At 45.1% G+C, this 20,928-nt stretch overlaps 2 protein-coding genes across 3 annotated transcripts in view; both read right to left on the reverse strand.

Annotated features, from left to right (window-relative positions):
* The window catches only part of LOC112261909 (calcipressin-2-like), a 126,456-nt gene extending 122,528 nt beyond the window's left edge, over positions 1–3,928 (reverse strand). The window contains exon 1 of one of the 2 annotated variants that reach the window (XM_024437549.2): positions 3,844–3,928. The gene's annotated coding sequence lies outside the window, so the exon portion shown is untranslated. Of the gene's footprint in view, positions 1–3,706 lie in introns of both variants that reach the window. The other variant, XM_024437548.2, reaches the window with a different exon arrangement.
* A 746-nt stretch (positions 3,929–4,674) lies between these two features.
* LOC112261912 (24-hydroxycholesterol 7-alpha-hydroxylase) lies at positions 4,675–20,915 on the reverse strand. Its single transcript, XM_024437552.2, has 12 exons — positions 20,583–20,915; positions 19,177–19,312; positions 18,507–18,681; positions 17,552–17,701; positions 16,881–16,977; positions 13,177–13,272; positions 12,901–12,991; positions 11,608–11,741; positions 11,372–11,467; positions 8,333–8,421; positions 5,943–6,030; positions 4,675–5,309 (listed from the first exon to the last, which is right to left on the reverse strand). The coding sequence occupies exons 1-12, from the start codon at positions 20,757–20,759 to the stop codon at positions 5,241–5,243; spliced, it is 1,398 nt and encodes a 465-aa protein (XP_024293320.1). The 5' UTR covers positions 20,760–20,915; the 3' UTR covers positions 4,675–5,240.
* Between the last annotated feature and the right edge of the window lie 13 nt (positions 20,916–20,928).

Here is a 20,928-nt window from a genome sequence, read left to right on the forward strand (position 1 = left end):
TCTGCCAGAAGGTTGGGTGATGGGCTTAGAGATGGGTGATCCCACAGAGGTGTGATGAGGGAAGGATGGAAGGAGGGATGGAGGAGAGGAGTGGAGAGGAGGATTGGCGGGTGAGAGTGGAGGATGGAGAGAGGTAGAGCAGACACAACAGAGGTGAGAAGGAGATATGGAGACGTGAAGGAATTAGGTGCTTGTCACAGTTTCCCTGTCATTAATAGACCCTGACATCTCCAGTCCGCTGGCAAGCCTGCACTGTCACCAGCAGCCTCATACTCACACACATCCTGTGGCTATTTTAGGATCAGCACATCACTCGTCACACACACACTGTTATGGACAGTGGAAACACACACACACACACAAACACACTGTTATGGACAGTGGACACACACAAACATACACACACACAAACACACTGTTGTGGACACACACAAACAAACACACTCACAAAAGGCTATAGATAGTGACTGTGGCTGTCTAGATCATTCCTGGCCTGTGTAAACACTGTTGTAAATAGCTGCAACACTAGTGAAATACACAGATTGCTGGGGTGCTTGATTAAATTGAAGTGTTCCAGACAGACAGGGCCCTATTTCATTTCAATATCAGCATTGTGCCCTGTGGTCTGAGACAAGGCTGTTAAGGAGAGACAAAACAAGAACACACACACACACACGGATGCTCCCTCTCTCTCCTGCATGCACACACACACACACACACACACACACACACGGATGCTCCCTCTCTCTCCCGCATGCACACACACACACACACGACTGTATATATGAATGGACAAAGCCATCAATCAAGTCACACTATTCATTCCTATGTGAAGACTCAATAGCGCATTGAAGCCAAATGAAGTCGGTTAAGATGGCATCAAAGATTTTTATAACTAACCCAAGATAGACCAGAGCCTGTCGTTTCTAATGGGAGCAAATTAATCATAGTGGGCAGAATAAGCAAGGAGGTGGGCAGAGCCAAGCACGAGCCAGTGAGATCCTATTGGCGCGTTCTATCATTTATTTGCATATTACCGTTGGGGAAAGCCTACTCTGTGAAGCGCTTGTGTGCAATAACCCAATTCGCCCTTGCATTCCTTCTAAACAACGCAATTTGTTTTGAAACTTTGGCAAAGGGTAGAGTCTACAAAACGCAGTCCACTCTGTTTGTTACAGATTCTAGTTTTGGAAACTGAAAACTGTATGGAGATCAAATGTTTTATCGATGGGAAAATGAGCAGATTGTCGACCAAAATCCATCTCGCTCCATCTTCTCCCACTGCCAGCCACTGGGCTTCCTCTCATCACCATATTTGGTAGTGACTGAAAACGCCAACTGTGTGCTTCACATTAAATCCGGTGAAATATCTGTGCCATTGTTCTATCTGTGATGGCGTCTAATGGAGACATAACATGTGCAGGACAGCTGTGCTGTCCCCTCTCATTGATTAACTCAAGTTGAAGGCCGACCGGGTTACTACAGGCTGCCATTAGCTACTCAATTATCCTTACAACTTATTCCGTGTGCCATTTTTGAATAACCTGTTCGAGAACATAAAGTACATCTGGTGTATTAGAAGCAATTATTGTCATTGATAAAAAATTATATTTACAAGATTCACCACATTCACTCTAATGGGAATCCTGTTTTCTGCTAACAATGCCTGCAGGACAGGTGTCGGCCTTGAACTTCTATGGCTTCAATGGGAGGGGGCAGTCATTCTCCCCTGACACACACACACACACACACACACACAGCCATGTATGTCTCTGCTGAAGAGGATATGAGTTTGGGTTTGACAGTCAGAGTTGAACAGGTCCAGAGAATAGAATGATGCATTCAGAACTGTGAGTCAACAGCCTTTGAGGTGCAGCAGTCTGACTGTCTGTCTGTCTGACTGTCTGTCTGACTGTCTGTCTGTCTGTCTGACTCTCCATGCCACTCCCATTAGTCACTCGTATGCTTGTTTACTCATCATCTCAGATGAAAGATGACTGATTAGATTGAATACATTAATTAAGCACTGTACATTCCAAATAATCAGAATGATAAACAAGGCTTAATGCAAATGATCTCTCATTATGAATGGAATCAATGGACCATCAAATGACTGTTCTACAAACTAACTAAAAGGCAAGGAACATTAGACAAAACCACAAGGTCAATGACTAAAATCATTAGGCTATATTTATTGGCCCATTGTGGAACATTCCAATTGTCAATTGTTCCATTTCACTGATCTCATGGGTGAAACATGCTTATCTGCTCTATCCCACAGATAGAGAGAGAGTGAAAGAGGGATTGAGAGAGAGAGAGAGAGAGAGAGAGAGAGAGAGAGAGAGAGAGAGAGAGAGAGAGAGAGAGAGAGAGAGAGAGAGAGAGAGAGAGGTAGTGGTGGTGATGCAGCTGGCACCATATGGCTTGATAATGATAACCTTTTGTTCATAAAATCATCTGATGAAAGATGTTACTAACATACCATCAATCATATCAAGGTACAAAGGAGAAACATGTAGGCTACAATTGTTACAATGCTATAATTAAGCAATAAGACCCGAGGGGCTGTTTTATGCACGACGCATCACAGAGTGCCTGGTCACAGCCCTTAGCTGTGGTATATTGCCCCCCGAGGTGCCTTATTGCTATTATAAACTGGTTACCAACATAACTAGACCAGTACAAATAAATGTTTCGTCATACCTGTAGTATATGGTCTGATATACCATGGCTGTCAGCCAAATAGCATTCATGGCTCGAACCACCCAGTTTATAAAAAGTGACATGCAATATTGCTTACTGAATGTAACCATTTAGTTACCGACTAGCCGATAATTCTCAACTTCGTGGAGTCGAGAAGAATTCTCAGCTGGTTACTGACAGTCTATGCAACAGCTAGATCAATAATATGTATCCCCACAAGGAAGCAGCAATATGAGGCAGGCATATTCATTCAGACTTTCAATGAGTCATATCTGCAGAGGTTTAACCAATAGCAACCTGTTGGTGTTAGAGGGAGAATGTCTGGAGGGACTGCTCTTTGGCTGTCGGGGAACAACACAACTTTCTCATGGGGAAGAATAGTGGAAACACACCCGATAGCCTACCTCAGGTCTTATGCAATCTATCAATATGCTCTACATCTATTGGCTACATGTAGGCTACCTTTCCAGTGGGATGTTGAACAATAATTCAAGATGAACAGACAATTATTTTGAGTTTTTTTAAACTGCTTGTAAAGTCAAGAGTGGCTGTCGTGATGCTCAACGAGACGCGTTGCGTTGACAGCTGGTATTTCGGTCTCAGAAACGGTCAATGTCACTAAAACATCATAGGGGTTACATTGGGGAAAATTAGTTAGGCTACATAACCTCCTAACTGCCAGGCAACATAAATGAATGGCTAAACTAAAGACATTTAAAGACAATCATATAGCTTACGTTAGCCTAAAATCTGCCTATTTTGGGGGGACAGGACAATTCCCTCATCACCGCTAAACAAATTCCCATTGTAACCTCTATTCAAGTCTCGGTGAAAGTCATTCGCTTGCAAGTTAGAGCACTTTCCCACCCGCTGACACGACCCTACACACCCAACAACTTCAATGCAACGCAAGCGACACACTTGTTTGCATTAGGCTACTGTCAATGTTCCACATAGAAACGCGATACGCGAAACCCCGAGTCGCCATCGCGTCTCTCTCTACCTGTGCGGTGTGATTCGGTCCGACTGTGGTGTCTTCGGCGTTGTCTCTCTACCTCCTCACTCTTCTTTGTGAATCAACCTTGCATTCCAGCTGCGCGCCGATAATCTCCTGACGTTTTTGCAGACAGTTTGACTCACCAATGACTGTCCTCCGGCATCCAAATGATGTGTGTTACCCAGTTATGAAATACAGCTATGTCCACAGGGGGCATTCTTTGACCAATAGTCTACCAGAGAGCGGAGTGTCAATTTAACAAAGGTGGAGACGACGTCAGAGCTTTGGCGAACCTTCGGGATGGATGTTGCTGCGCGTTCAGCTGGTAGCCTAACATGATCGGTATCATTTAGAAACGTCAGTTGTCTGGGAATATTTTAGCCCTTTGAGCACGTTTATTCATTGAACACTGACAGGTGAAACAGTTGCCATGCATTAAGTTGTTGGCCTATGCTATTCTAGGCCTATTGGTAATATATTCATCACCATTTTGAAATGCATAACCAACGACTGTCAGTGCATTTCATGAGTGCATGAATGAACACAGGCTATCAATAATTGATTCATAATTTTTTTTTTTTAAACATAATGGTCGGTCACATAAAACATTCAAGTGTGTCCAGTAGCCTAACTTTCTAACCTTAATCAACCTCTTATCTTCAGCACTGTTCTCTCACATCAATAAGACCATTTCATTGGGCAGACATATTTCCTTTTGTAAACAAGTCTAAACCCGTGACCGGACGATCCATACCTATTCAAATAGACCACTGTACCCTAATGGCCATCACTGACAATCTCAGGGGCCGATCGATCAACATTCCTTTGTACTAGGCTACAATTGCATCAATATGCGTGCACGCGGATTTCACACTTCAGAATAGTTGGTATTTGTTTTGGGCATCTAAGAGCAGGCTGGCCTTGAGATGGTCTATACCAGTAGAATTAAGGGACAAACTTAAGGCTACATTATATGGTGTAAAAATATCACTGCCTTTATTTTTATTTAACCCTTTATTAAGACAACCCAGATCTAGTAGGCCTATATTGAAGCAAAGCAACCGCAGACTGTATTCATGAAGTGAGGTATGATGCCGTATATAAGTACATAGTAATAACAGTGCATAAATACAATACAGGTCATAAATACAATACAGGTCTCATACTGATGCCACGTGCAGTGAATATTTTCTGTATGGGTCAGAATCTATCGGATTATATTCTATTACATCACAAAATACTGATCAATGTCTGTACAAATCCATAATCAGGTGTTGGACTGGGCAGGAAGGGAACGTACAGTTAGAAACACTCTTGGTGGGGTGAAAATAATAAAAAGGGAAAGACCAAATCATTTGAAGACGGTTCCACCATCTCCTGCATTTTCAGATATAGTATCATTATATAAGTTCTAGATAAGTTCTTTAAAATATAACTTTTAAGTTAGCTCCATTGATAAAAAAACTATTTGGCAGGTGTTTGGGCAGGATTGTAGAGCACAGTGCCCTTGTGTGGCATTGCTGGGCAGGGCAGGTCAACTCTATCGGTGTCTGTACTGCACTGTGCAGGGAGTCTCAGGCTGCTGGGTCCCTACCAGATGGAGATTGCTCTGGGGAGAGTAGAAAATTATAGATATGAAGTAATTGGTAGTGATACTGCCATGGAAATTCTTACACAGGGACATTCAAAGTCAATATTAAATTAATCATTGTTTATTTGTCAGCGCGCTGGAGAGGTTCCAACCGACTCAATGGACCATAGTACACATGTCAATCAGGAGCTCTGCCTGGGCAGACCCAGCAGTTGTCTTATATACGGCTATACACAGACAAGTTATATTTGCATGATTTAGCGTAATTAATTAATCATTACCGTTTTGTCTCATTCATGTGACCGACCAATACTGTTTCATAGCATGTGACCGACTAACACCTCAAGAGGCTTCTTCTCTCTAAGCTGAGACCTTGAAACTGAGATATCTTTTGTTCGTTCTCAAAACAAGGTACGGGTGCACTGCCAAATTGATGTGAGGATTTGTTCAGTCAACCACTTGCATGAACACAGAAATTGGTTTATAGAACAGCACATGAATAGAACCGAAATTAGTTCGAAGAAAAGCACAAACATAAGCATTTCCCTTACAGTACACTGCAGTATTTAACTTTAGAGACTTCAATATTAGTATTTAAATTAATGTATGTTTTCAAAGTCCCATAAATGAGAAAGCTGTTTCCAGACTTACAGGTTTAGGCAACGGGTCCATGAGAGTGACATCATACTTGAAGAGAATCAAGGCAGCAAACATGTGGAGTTCCATTAGGGCATACCACCTGTTGATACAATTAAAAACACATGACTAACATGTTAACTTCTCCAAAAAACAAACAACTGGTGATATCAAACTAACCTAACACACACACAACAGTAAGCTCAGGCACAGAGAACGTAACAGACACTCAAGGTAATGCGATAGGATCCAGTCATCCTTTTCATCTGTCTCTCTTACTGAGAGACTCTCTCCTTTGAGGCACTATCTCTGTTAGCATTTCAGCAGGTTATCAGACACAATGGAGGTGCCATTCCCGGCTAAGCCAGAGCTGTCACAACAAGAAGAGAGGAAATGAAAGGTGTAGGAACTGGTGCTCTTGTTTGATTCCAATGTGTCATTTTACCTCTCCTACATTCACTGCTGAGAGAGAGAGAGAGAGAGAGAGAGAGAGAGAGAGAGAGAGAGAGAGAGAGAGAGAGAGAGAGAGAAACGGCTTTAGGGAAAAGGACAGATGTAAAGAGAATAGCAGTAGTGAGGACTTAAGAAAAAGCTGTGTGCTGGTCTTTATCAGTGATCCTAACCTGGAAGACTGCTCCAGTTGCACCCTGTGACTGCTGTGAGTCATACCGGGGTATTGTGTCAGTGACGCAGACACAAGGCCAATCTCCTAAAATCATCAGAATCAAACTAGACTGGATTGGTGGATGGGAAGAATGAAATATGGGAGTGTCATACGCGGCATGCTCCCCATAGTTATTTCTGTGCCTCTCCCCTCCCACCACTGTACCCTGGCTGTCATCATTTCAGCGGCCGCCTGTGTGAATTAACCACTGAGATGCAGGATGCTAGCTCTAGCATGACAATAAGACTCAGTGGTGAGTGAGCGCTAGTGGGCCAACGCAAAGGCTTACTTTGTAGCCTGTCTGCTCAGTGCAACTGACAAAGCATACTTTCTCTGTTTGAGTTAATACAGAGGCACATAGGACGGCAGATAAGTCATTTCCATTTCATTGCCATTTCTTTCAGCATGTCTGAATATGCATAGGTTATGACTATGTCTGTGTCCTAGAGAAAGGGGTCACAGGTTAGTCCCACTCGACAGTACGCCTGTGTCTTTGATCCTGCTGTGCAGCTGGGAACATGCCCTGATCTTTTCCCTGCTTACGTCACACCGGCCCCCTGGCCGCATCCCGGCCGCTCTGGGCCACCGCTGATGTCCCAGTCAGGGCCCCAGAGGACCCAAGGGTTGACATTCAGGGGCAAAAGCGCAGCACAGCCATACAAACTATACAAACCCAGAGCCCCAAGCTAGCCACCTCCCCAGAGACAGTGACAGACACAGCAGGAGGCTGGAGGACAGGGTAAGACACACCAGCAATAATATTGTAGTACCCACATAATATGCCTGTGGTCTGTGGGATATTGATCGTCACAAAGAGCTATCGATGCTTATTTTACTGGTGCAAAATAGGGCTAGAATAGTCAACAAAAAAATATAAAACTCCCCCAAAATCATACATGGAAGCCATATCCAATACGATACCTCTAAATGCCAATTTGGTGCCAACACAATGCCTTATTCATTGTCTTTGACAGATTCAATTCTACTTAGCTGGATTTGCAAGAGAATGGATACTAGCAGGATGGTAGCTACTATTTATTTACTTTTTACATTTAACCTTGATTTAACTAGGCAAATTAGTTAAGAACAAATTCGTATTCACAATGACAGCCTACTAAAAGGCAAAAAGCCTCCTGTGGCGACGGAGGACTGGGATTTAAAATTAAAATATAGGACAAAACACACATCGCGGCAAGAGACACACTACATAAAGAGAGCCCCAAGACAACAACATAACATGGCAGCAACACATGACAACACAGCATGGTAGTAAACACAACATGACAACAACATGGTAGCAACACAACATGGCAGCAGAACAACATGGTAGCAGCACAACATGACAACAACATGGTAGCAACACAACATGGCAGCAGAATAACATGGTAGCAGCACAACATGACAACAACATGGTAGCAACACAACATGGCAGCAGCACAACATGGTAGCAGCACAAAACTTGGTACAAACATTATTGGGCACAAACAGCACAAAGGGCAAGAAAGACAACAGTACATCACGCAAAGTAGCGTCAGTAAGAGTGTCCATGTTCCAGTCGCTAACTGCAGGGAACTGAAAAGAGGAGTGACCCAGGGATGTGTTTGCTTTGGGGCCCTTTAACAGAATGTGACTGGCAGAATGGGTGTTGTATGTGGAGGATGAGGGCTGCAGTAGGTATCCCAGATAGGGGGGAAAACTCTAGTGTGTGTTCTGAAGAAAAAAACATGTCTGTTTTTCTAACCTTCCTGGGCACTGGTTTCGGCCTCCTCCAAATGCCACAAACCCTTCCAAGAAGACATTCTTTACTAAATCTGCCTTATCCCATCGTTCCTGTGGGAAGAGGGAAGAGATTTTATTTCAGAAAAAACTTCAGCTTTATTTATATCCTAGAAAAGGGCTTCAAGCAGACCTATACTATTTTAAACCACATGAACAGGGAAGTTTGGATTGCTTTGAACGTTTTCATTTCACATTGAGAGCAGTGAATGGATTTCGTCATTTCAAACCATCTGAATGATTATCTGCTGTGCTTCTAGATTGGAAGTCGTGTTCCAAAGTGCAACTGTCCACCAATTTCACAGTGTGTCATAAGAACATGCTAGAATGTCACGGATTCCCCCGGTACTGCTGCTCATTCCGTGCACCAGTTCCGGAGGTCTACATCACCGGCCTCTAGGCGTTCACTGAACTGTCATTACGCACACCTGATTCCAATTCCCCTGATTAGTAATTGTATATATGTGCCCTCTGTTCACCATTCACTGGTCAGTTATTGTTCCCATGTCCGTTGGTCTTGTGAGTACCTGTGCTTTGTTGTTTCGGCTTTCGTGCTGGGTGTATTGTGTGTCGTTATTACGGGTCTCGTCCCGTGTATTGTTGTGCATTGTTATTACAGGTCTCGCCCCGTGTAGTGTATTGCGGGTCTCATTCCGTGTAGTGTATTGCGGGTCTCATCCCGTGTAGTGTATTGCGGGTCTCATCCCGTGTAGTGTATTGCGGGTCTCATCCCGTGTAGTGTATTGCGGGTCTCATCCCGTGTAGTGTGTTGCGGGTCTCATCCCGTGTAGTGTGTTGCGGGTCTCATCCCGTATAGTGTATTGCGGGTCTCATCCCGTGTAGTGTATTGCGGGTCTCATCCCGTATAGTGTATTGCGGGTCTCATCCCGTGTAGTGTATTGCAGGTCTCATCCCGTGTAGTGTATTGCGGGTCTCATCCCATGTAGTGTATTGCGGGTCTCATCCCGTGTAGTGTATTGCGGGTCTCATCCCGTGTAGTGTATTGCGGGTCTCATCCCGTGTAGTGTATTGCGGGTCTCATCCCATGTAGTGTATTGCGGGTCTCCTCCCGTGTAGTGTATTGCGGGTCTCATCCCGTGTAGTGTATTGCGGGTCTCGCCCCGTGTAGTGTATTGCGGGTCTCATCCCGTGTAGTGTATTACGGGTCTCATCCCGTGTAGTGTGTTGCGGGTCTCATCCCGTGTAGTGTATTACGGGTCTCATCCCGTGTAGTGTGTTGCGGGTCTCATCCCGTGTAGTGTATTGCGGGTCTCATCCCGTGTAGTGTATTGCGGGTCTCATCCCGTGTAGTGTATTACGGGTCTCATCCCGTGTAGTGTGTTGCGGGTCTCATCCCGTGTAGTGTGTTGCGGGTCTCATCCCGTATAGTGTGTTGCGGGTCTCATCCCGTGTAGTGTGTTGCGGGTCTCATCCCGTATAGTGTGTTGCGGGTCTCATCCCGTGTAGTGTATTACGGGTCTCATCCCGTGTAGTGTGTTGCGGGTCTCATCCCGTGTAGTGTGTTGCGGGTCTCATCCCGTATAGTGTGTTGCGGGTCTCATCCCGTGTATTTATTAGAGGTTTTACCTCGCTCTGTTGTTTGGGTTACATCCCTGTGTTTTTGTATATGTGTTTGTTTTGGGCTTCGTCCCCGTGCCTTTTCATGGCATGTTGTATTTTTGGTGGAGTATTAAAACCCCCCATCACAAATTCCTGCACCCGTCTCCAATCATTTATACAACGTGACAGAATAACCAACCCTAAATGCACACAGCGGGAATGGTCGGACCAACGCCGCCGCAACTGGCCCTGACCGACCGACCCGCACCGCGTCCCTGTGGTTGTCCTCGAGGCCGGTGTCATCCCGCTGTTGGAGTAGCGTGTCGGGAGGGGGGGGGGTGTTCGGCGGTCCCTGTGTTTTTGTATACCTGTTTGTTTTGGGCTTCGTCCCCGTGCCTTTTCCTGGCATGTTGTATATTTTGGGTGGAGTATTAAACCCCCCTATTACGTATTCCTGCACCTGTCTCCAATCATTTATACAACGTGACATAGAAAGGCTGTTACTAACGGTTATTACATAGCATTATGGTCCACAAACCATAGACTATTCTATAGACCCAAGTGGCTACTATAGATTATTCACTCAAACCCTTTCATAGCAAAACATACCAACCTCACTGAAGATGATACAAGGCATTGACTCACTAAATGGCCTGCAGTCTCTGACCACTGCTGCAGTTTACCTCACAGCCCAGACCTTTGACCTACTCTTCCATGTCACAGAAACAGAAATAAAGCTCTCCTTTCCGGAAAATGTCAAGCGGCTAAATACGTGCACTGGTTTTCAAGCATCCTCATCTGCATTGTTGAAGCAGGAGGAGAAATAGCATTATCTACCAATGCTCTCAAAGCCCATTTATACTGCAGCAGCGTAGGCATGTGGGGCTTCAAATATTTAGTCTGTTTTTAAGAGAGAAGAATGAGGGAGACAGTCAGTGACCCGGGAATGCACTCCTCGGGAAGATACAAGTGTATTTCTTCTGTCTGCAGGTAGGGGGACACTAACCAACAGAGGAGGAGGTTCATTGCGGTGATAAATGTCATGTCCCCCCCGCACCACCACCGAGTGTCATTCATTTACATTAGAAGTCTGTCGGAAGCCTGAGCTGACGCACGCTCACGCTGGGCTGACACACACACACACACACACACACACACACACACACACACACACACACACACACACACACACACACACACACACACACACACACACACACACACACACAGAAACAGGCATGAAAAATGCAAAAGACATGCTACAGCAACAACTCCAGTGTTAAGGTGGGTTTGTGTGTGCCCTAAAATATCCAACTCACTACCTTTCCATGTATTTACTGTGCCCCACCAAGTTGAAATACTGACTTGAGAGCATCCCCTTCATCATTAAGTTAATATCCCATATCATTTAAGGTAAATATGGTAGGGCTAGCCTAGTACTTACCGGTTTGAACTCTTCTGGTTCAGGGAAGTAATGTGGGTTCCGATGGGCCCAGTAAGGAGACACCATTAACAAGTCCCCTGGTGGAATGATGTAGTTCTGGAAGAGAGGAATACACACACATATGCACGCCACTTTACATATACTGAACAATTTATGGAAATGAAGGGTTGACTTTGAGGGGATGTAGAGGCTTGAAAAAGCTTATTTCAGAGTCTATCGGCGGTCAGTTGGCCCACCTGTATCATGAGGGGTCGGACCACCCTGCGTGTGATGGCTCCAGGGGCCCGAAGCCGGATGGCTTCCAGGATGCACCACTTCACATAGGGCATCTGTTGCAGCTCTTCAGCGGTCACCTTGGTCTTCCTGGTGTCTGTCATGGACACACACACACACGATGGAACAAACACACACGTTGTGAGATATACACACAAACACACACTCCCACACACCTACTGACAAGATACAACAGTCTACCACTGAGCTTATGAGAAGAAGTGGTGTCGTTTCAGTATGCATCACTGAGCTGGTATGATTAGATATCAGACCCATTAGGATTACGTGGGATTTCATTAGGAGATATGCATATGTAAGTATAATTGAAAGTCTCAAAGGGGCCGATTATTGAACATTCACTTAATTACTATGTCATGTATATAGACTTCTCAGATAACTGAAACCACTGAGCATAATCATTATAACTCCCTAGAAACAGGACTTCTGCCAAAAGTGTGCCAGGTGAGTGTTGCGCTACTGCTGACACCTGCTGGAGGTTTAGGGGCATAGACTGAAGCGAAATGAGATGGAGAGACAATGTGGTACAATTACTGTACTGCTTCATCTTCCATTGTATGTGATAAGATCTCCAGTCATGGTAACACCAGGGCCAAAAACAACATCATTGAATTCTTAGAAGCAGCCAGAAGTTTACTCAGCAAAAGCACACTGTCAAATGGCACATACATTTATTTTTCCAGGTAAGTTGACTGAGAACACGTTCTCATTTGCAGCAACGACCTGGGGAATAGTTAAAGGGGATGAATGAGCCAATTGTAAACTGGGGATTATTAGGTGACAGTTTGAGGGCCAGATTGGGAATTTAGCCAGGACACCGGGGTTAACACCCCTACTCTTACGATAAATGCCATGGGATCTTTAATGACCGCAGAGAGTCAGGACACCCGTTTAACGTCCCATCCGAAAGACGGCACCCTTGGGATATTTTTTTAGACCAGAGGAATGAGTGCCTCCTACTGGCCCTCCAACACCACTTCCAGCAGCATCTGGTCTCCCATCCAGGAAATGACCAGGACCAACCCTGCTTAGCTTCAGAAGCAAGCCAGCAGTGGTATGCAGCGTGGTATGCTACTGGCATTAATTACCAAGGTAAAATATTTCATCCACCACCATATCCCAATCTACCCCAGGTCATCAGGACCTCACATACTGTACGGCAGGTTAGAGAAGCTAATGGGGCATGTGCCAGTGGGAGGCTATAAAAGAGAGGAGCGATGGCATAGTGTAGCTCACACCTTGGTCTTTGAGTGCTGCATTGATCTGCTCCATGGCTGTCTGGTAAACTGTGGGATTGGACAAGATGAAGGCTACAGCCCAGAAGGTAATCTAAACAAAAGACATGTTATATCAAATATAATTATGATATCTCCAATCAAACCAATTTAAATGCCAATTAAATAGGGTATCTGGCAGATTAAAAAGATGAAGGTGAAGAGGAGCGATTGTAAATCGAATTAATAAAAAACGATGCCCCTGCTTGTCAGTAATAAGATTTGTAAAAAATTACTCACTGGAATTGCATTGGCAAGCGATGCCCATAACATCAGTAATCCATAGTTGGGCAGGAATTTATCTGTGATTAAGGTGACAAGGTGTTGCAGTAACGTCTGCAAAAATGCCATACATACAATCATTTACAATGAGGTTAGGCGAAATACAGACTTTATACATTTCATCCCCTTGGAAATGTCACTATACGAGTATACAATGGTATCTATCGTCCTTGTTATACATTAAAGATGTGACAATAACTAGTACGAACTCGGACCCAGGCGCAGAGAAACACAGCAGACAGAGGTGATGGTAAATCCAGAATATTTTATGAAGTATTCACAGGTAAATCAACAAAGCAAGTGTACATGCGTACAAGACAAGAGACCTGAGCAACCGGCCCAGTTCCATAGAGGAACCTATATAGTCCTAAACCAGGTGAACCCAATAATCTCAATCAGGCTCACCTGGACATTAAAAACATAAGGATGCCCTCGATAACACTCCATGATGACCTCTAACCTGTAACAGGACCCCCACCCCTCAAGGAACGGCTCCCGACGTTCCACCAGGGGTAGCTGAACGTCGACGGAAATCCCGAATGAGTCTGGAGTCCAAAATGTCCCTGGCCGGAACCCAGGACCGTTCCTCAGGGCCGTAATCCTCCCAGTCCACGAGATACTGAGTCCCCCGCCGGATCTGATGACTGCAGAGTATGCGTCGCACCGTGTAGGCTGGCTGTCACACTATCATGCGAGGCGGAGGTGGAGGCCGAGTGGCCGGAACCAGAGGACTGAACACCACAGGCTTGAGTCTGGAGATGTGGAAGGTGGGATGAACCCTCATGGACCGGGGAAGATGGAGACGGTAGGCCACTGATTGATGCGCTGTAGAATCTTGAATTGCCCAAAGTACCGGGGTGCCAACTTCCTAGATTCCACGCGTAGAGGCAAGTCCCTAGTAGACAGCCAGACCATCTGGCCTGGACGCAGGATGTTGATGGCACAATCGTAGGGTAGTTTGTAGGTAGTTTGCTGGCCCTTTATTTGCTGAAGCCCTGACCCAAATCCCAGTAATCCCGAGGTACGCAGGAAAGATCAGGCTTGTCACTCCCAGCTGGAGGAACAGGAGAGTCGGAAGTCTCCAGACGAGAAGGACCGGAAAGGTGTGGAGAGAGTTGCTGGCAGGTGAACTGGCATGAAGGATTCCATCTCAGAACTCTCCCAAAGGCCAGTCAATCTGAGGATTATGGGTGGAAAGCCACAGATGTCCAAGAACCAGGGGAAGCTCAGGAGAGTTCACCAGATGAAACTGGATAAGCTCCACATGGTCATCCAGAACTCATAGCTGAATAGGCATGGCGAGTTGCTTCACCTTCCCAGACGCTAGGGGTTGACCATCCAGTGCAGTGACCAACAATGGAGTGTCCAGCATAGTGAGTGGCAGCCTCTGTTGGCGAGCTAATGTGGATTACAGAAAATAGCCGGTAGCCCCAGAGTCTATGAAAGCAGAAATGTCCAACTGCCCATTGTCCCACCACAGATTGGCCGGAAGGAAGGTGCGTGTCGTGTCGGCAGCTGGAGACTGTATCTGACTCCCCAGTATTCTCCCGTTTACTGACGGGTCCTCCCGTTGTCCCATCAGCTCGGGACAGGGTGCCCGGAAATGTCCAGACTGTCCACAGTAAAGGCAACGTTGATCGTTAATCCTGCGCCTTCTCTCCAGAACGGAAAGTTGTGCGTCCCAATTGCCCTGGCACCTCTGAAGGATATGATGGGGAACCAGAGCCGAATTGAGAACTATGACGGGATACCGAACCAGCAGGCCCAGCATACGGCAATGTCACAAATGAATAATCGCCTCCCTTAGCGGAGCTAGAAACACTGGAACCAACTCGGAATCCCTCCGTCCTCTCATGACGACGTTCCCGAAGCCGGTTGTCAATCCGGATGGCCAGAACGATAAGCTCCTCCAGAGTGTCAGGGTTGTCCCGGGAAGCCAGTTCATCCGTGAGAACCTCGCTGTCCATTGAGAAAGACTGAGTGAAGTGCCTCTGTATTCCAACTGCTCTCAGCAGCAAGTGTCCGAAAATCAATGGCGTAATCAGGACGTAATCGGGCCAGAGCCCATCCTGAGAGCAAGGCGATGTTATATTGCCACTCTGGAACGCTCGGTGGGAAACGTTGATGCCTGGAGCTCGAAGACCAGCGGACATTGGAGCAGGAACCCACGATACCTCCCAGGATGCCCCTCATAGCGCTCCGGTACCGGGAAATGAGGCTCCCGAGGGGAGGAAGACGATGAACTGGTAGAAAGTGGAGGGTTAGGAACCACCACAGGTGGTTGCTCCCGTCTGTCCTGTCTGCAGAGTGAACACAAGAGTTCCTAAATCCTCCGACAATGTCTTCAGCCGCGCCTCATGGCGACCAATCACAGCTCCATGGTGAGTGAGAGCCGACCGCAAGTGGTGGAGCTCGGAGTGTCCCTCGGATGACGGAGAAATCTCGGCTGGGTCCATTTTTTGGCTCAGGTCTACTGTGACAATAACTTTGGTACAATCTCGGACCCAGGCACAGAGAAACACAGCAGGTAGAGGTGTGGGTAAATCCAGAATGTTTACTGAAGTATTCACAGGAAAAACCACAAAGCAAGTGCACATGAGTACAAGACAAGAGACCTTGTCCTAAACCAGGTGAATCCAACAATCCCAATCAGGCTCACCTAGACACTAGAAACATAAGGATGCCCTCCAGTGGCACCCTCAGGGATAACACTCCATGATGACCTCTAACCTGTGACAAAAGAGCCAAATATTGCACTAACTAGAAGTTAGAACCCCAGTATGCAGGCCAGGATCATCAGTAAGATCAATCTTAGCTGGCTGGTACAGGTGCTGTTCTGGAATCAGGATGCTCATTTCAAAGGTTTCACCTGGTCCAATGACCATTCATCAATCAGAAGCCTTTATCAAGATGATATATGGAGAATCCTTAGGGCTGACAACGAATGAGTGGCAATATGATTCATATCCTAACTGGGACAACTGCCAAGGTGGGTAAAAAGTGCATCTCGTCCCATAAAGAATTATCATTACATCCATCTACAGGAGACAACCTTGGCGAAATGATTAAAATAAAATGACAATGTCAGACACCAGCTGTTGAGTTATGAGACTCAACTCAATGTCAAAATGTCAAATGTCCAATATTCAAATGAATCATCCATTCAATAAAATCATGGTATAATGATCCATTATGTCACGACTGCCACCAAAGGTTTGGGCGGCGCTCGGCGGTCGTCGTCGCCGGCCTACTAGCTGCCACCGATCCCTTTTCTTTTTCGTTTGGTTTTGTCTGTCTTGTGTTCACCTGTGTCTAGTTTAGGCTAATGAGTGGGGTATTTAATCTCGCCCTACCCGCTAGGTTTTGTGCGGGATTGTTTGTGTTACTGTCGTTGGCTTGGGTTACGTTTTACCCTGTTAAGCAGGTTTATTTCATGGGACTGTTTTTCCCCGCACGTTCGTTTAGTCAGAGGAGTGTGTTCCTCCGTTTTCGACTAGACTGCATTCCTGTTTTCTAGTGGCTGCTTTTGTGGTGGACCAGTAATAAAACGCCCTTCTTGAAATTCTTGCTCTCCTGCGCCTGACTCCACACCCACCTCTCCTAGGGAGATATTGACACATTATTTAAAACGGCATTGTTCTCTATTCAAAGATAGGACTCACCCTGTTGCCTGATTCACTGGATGTCTCATCATCCTCTGCTTTGACCACCATGTTCCCCAATAGAGACAGAAGCCAGCATTTGGAACTGGCCCATTCCCTGCCCCCCAAAAAACAACTATTTAGATGACATACAGTGCTGTAGCCTTGTGCCTAATCTCAGGGTGCTGAGCCTTCCAAAATCCTGTCTCATTTACTCGAGTACTGAAGGCTTGCTTTCCAAAGCTACCTTGTACCTTACCCTTGCATGAGTATCACATCCACACTATGTCAATAAAGGTAGCTTTTTACCTAAATCAACAGTCTGGTCAGACTGTCTTGTTTATTCTTAGATAGGCAAACTGTACAGTACATCTCAACACAAAGGTTTTGCCCTTAATTTCCTGGGATTTACTTTAAGCACGTAGTCCTTAGTAAATCAACTCTATACTGCTTCCATAACAGTGCAGGTAATTTGGTTTATTGGTTTATTTTTTTCATGTGAACAACCTAATATTAGCCAGGGCCGAGGTCCAATATAAATATACAGTGTATTGGTCCAATCTATATTGTCTTATGTTACACCTAAGCAATGAACACAATGAAATGTATATCCCACTCCATTCACCTGCCTACTACAGTAGTTTGAAGACAGGAACTAACTATCAGACTAACCAGGCCTGTGCCACACTGACCTGAGGAACATGTCTGGTAGCTGGGAGCCATACTCAAAGCCCTCGTCGTAGATGGCAAACTTCTCCTTGAACTGCTCCATGGTAAAGGGACTTCCTGGAGAGTTATACTTCCCCAGTAGGTTACTCATCACAGCAGGGTACATTACGGCCCTGTCAGATATGAGAGGAGAGACGAGTCAAAGACAATTATAGAGGCTAATGGTCAGTCTGGTCAGAGGACTTTAGATCGGTACTGCTGTGTAGGGATTACGTTGGAAAAAGATAATTACGAGTCTCACCACTGTAACATCACCAGGAATTCAGCATTTTTTTAAAGAAAAAAATCCATAAAATGGTTCTTGAGTTGTGATGATCATCACCAGAGATATACGTGTGTGAAACGTTGTGTGTAATACAGGGTAATACTGCATATCAGACCATGCTGTTACATGATGAGCCAATCAAATGTAAGGTGCATGATAGTACTTTATCGCCTGACATGTTTCCTAATTCTTTCTTTCCTGTCATGTTTCATCTTCCTGTCATGTCCGTCAGTCCAGAAATTCTGGTTTAGGTAGTTCTTCCACTAAAGGTAATATTATTTCAGCTGTGAAATATGACTCCTGAGACCTGAACGATAGGTGTGGTGGACAGGACAAAGGAATGGCAGCGCCCTCTATATAGTATATTACACATCAAAGAAGGATAGGACTACACAGTCACGTGCCAGGGGTTGATCAACCTTATGAGAACAACCTCAACGCACAGCCAGTTACCGTATTCTAAAGCTAGTTAACCTAACACTAATCCTAATAAGCCAATTTCAGTGATCCATATTGCACTCCTGCCACTTGTTTTTCTAAATGTTTTCCTGTGTCATACATACTGAACACTCGCCACGCCTCTCCCTCCTCTCCACAAGGGATAAACAGATACACAGTCAGAGAGTGTCAGGTCCCGGGACACTGTAGCTTACCTGACTAGCTCATTGAGTCCTCGAGAGCCCTGGTCCCCCAGCGTCTCCAGGTGGTCGTTGAACTCTTCACACAAGTGGTCAGTCAGCTGAGCCACATTGCCTGGGGTCAGACGGCCCTTGATCAGAGTGTTGCATGCTGGGTGGAACTTATAGAAACTCTCCTTGCTGATGGAAGCTACAGAGAGAGAAACACGGTGTTGTGTTATGTTTCTATTGTGTTGCTGTGTTGTCCGCATGCCACTTTTAAACCCATTTGGACCTAACTAAAGTGAAGTGAATTGAATCCATTCAGCTTGAAGCTTCTGTTATTGTAACAGTCAGTGAGCTGGTCAGTATCAGTGTAAAAAAAATAGATTGTCTATTCATAATTTATTATGAGCCTATAGATAGAACGTGAATAATGTACAGAGGGTACATATCTTTCAGCACACACTCAAGAATCCATCGATCATTAATGTCCCTTGAAAACAGAGAAAAACTGAGAATGTGTTTTATTATTTACTACTACTACAAAAAAAAAAAAACACTTCCAGTCAGATGTGAAATGTGGCAGATGAGTAATCTGAACCTAAGGGGAGAAGGCTGAAACCACCGGCAAGTGGACCAGCGAAGGCCAAAGTCAACTAACGTTTCAGCACAGGAAACTGTAACACACACAGTAAAACCCCACCTGTGTTATGGACAGGCTCTTGGACTGCCTGCTCAAAATCCACATCTTTGGACATGAAAAATGTGCGAAAGTCTTCATGAAGGGTCACAAAGGTCAATCGCTTGCCAGCCGCAACAACAGTGAAGACAGGTCCATACTGGAAAATACAAATTGTAATATTTTTATAGTCATTATAATTTTGTCTTGATAAAAAAACAGACCTGGTAGTGCTCTTTTCTGGAAAAGATTGTGTCAACAAATGGATAAAACTTGATGGCAGCAACAGTCCTAATCAGGGATTCTGACAGCGTTTGTCAGAATCAACTTTGTTAAATAAACTTTGACATTAGATCAATAAAACGGGAGGGAGTGAAACAGGTTTAAACAGGTTGAAACATGAGTACAACATAGTAATAACACACAGCTGAACAACACAACAACCAAATTGCCACTACATCACAGGAATGCTCATCTGAATAACTATAGTGTGCGACTTCATACAACTTGGCCACCTCCAAATAACAAAACCCCTGGCACAGCAGTCATTTCCCTGCACAACGGTTTGCATCAACAGGGTCAGCACATGCTGCTAACTAGCTCCCCAAGGCCCAGTTACATAAATTACTAAGTGAACTCAATAGGCCGTGATGAAGTTGAGAAGGCCGTGGGCAGTCTGGCACAACATTCTGCTCCTAGCTTAACAGTGGAACTGAGCTTGGCATGTGGCAGCCTTCGTTGATTGAAGGTATTTCTTTGGCAATATTAACGTTTTGACTTGCCATGTGTGTAGCAAATCTACCATCACAGAGTGTAGAGGTTCAGGGTTTATCGCTCATGTGTTCTCTCCCATGAGTTCTAGGAAGGGGCATCATTGATTGAAGCTGATATAGGCAGTTAATGAATTAGGGAGATCATGCTACAATTACAATGGTGGAAATAAAACCAAAGTTGATTGAATTACACATGTGTGACACAGAGTTCAGCAGGTTGAGGTGAGCTCCTGAAGAGACCAAAGACCTTGGACTTTGAAAGAGAGTCCCACAGCCACATGGCATCGATATCTGCTGATGATCATCTATCCATATATCTTATAGACCTATCTGAATTTGGCGAAGCTAAGTTGGATCAATAACAATTGTTTGTGTGTGAGTGGGCGAGAGAGAGAGAGATAGAGAGAGGGTGAGGGATGGGTGGACAAAGTATAACACAGGGATGCAGAAGCGAACATTAGTTATCATCAATATCACAAAGTCAGACATCAAACAAGATGTTGACACCATCACAACTCAGAGATTATGTGGGCCAATATCTGTAGCATTCGAACAAATAAACAATTAGGTAATAGGGTCGAACATGTAATATTCAGAATAAACATCAAATGAGGATGTAAAAGCATATACTATAGCCCAACCACCTGATGTTGTTACCTTATCTCTGGCTTGAGATATGAAAGTCAGCGGAGATTTCCCAAACTCGAATGCCACACCAAACCAGGGGATCCATCCTTTTATGCATGGTGGAGCATTTGGATAATTTCCCCCAAATAAAAGATGCGCTGAAATAGCCAAGACAACCAGAAACAGTACCAACGTTATAACGTCCATCACACCTGTCTGAAACCCCTAGGGCTCGCTCTGAGGCAAAAGCGGGTGTTGAAATGAAAGGAAGATTAGCCAACCAGAGCCGGGCCTCTTTCTCAGTCTGATCCAATCAGCTAAAAGAAGGTCCGAGCGTAATTTTGTAAACATTGCGCGAAAAGTTGTTTAGGAAATG

Source organism: Oncorhynchus tshawytscha, linkage group LG18 (assembly GCF_018296145.1).
Source record: "Oncorhynchus tshawytscha isolate Ot180627B linkage group LG18, Otsh_v2.0, whole genome shotgun sequence".
Classification (NCBI taxonomy): Eukaryota; Metazoa; Chordata; class Actinopteri; order Salmoniformes; family Salmonidae; genus Oncorhynchus; species Oncorhynchus tshawytscha.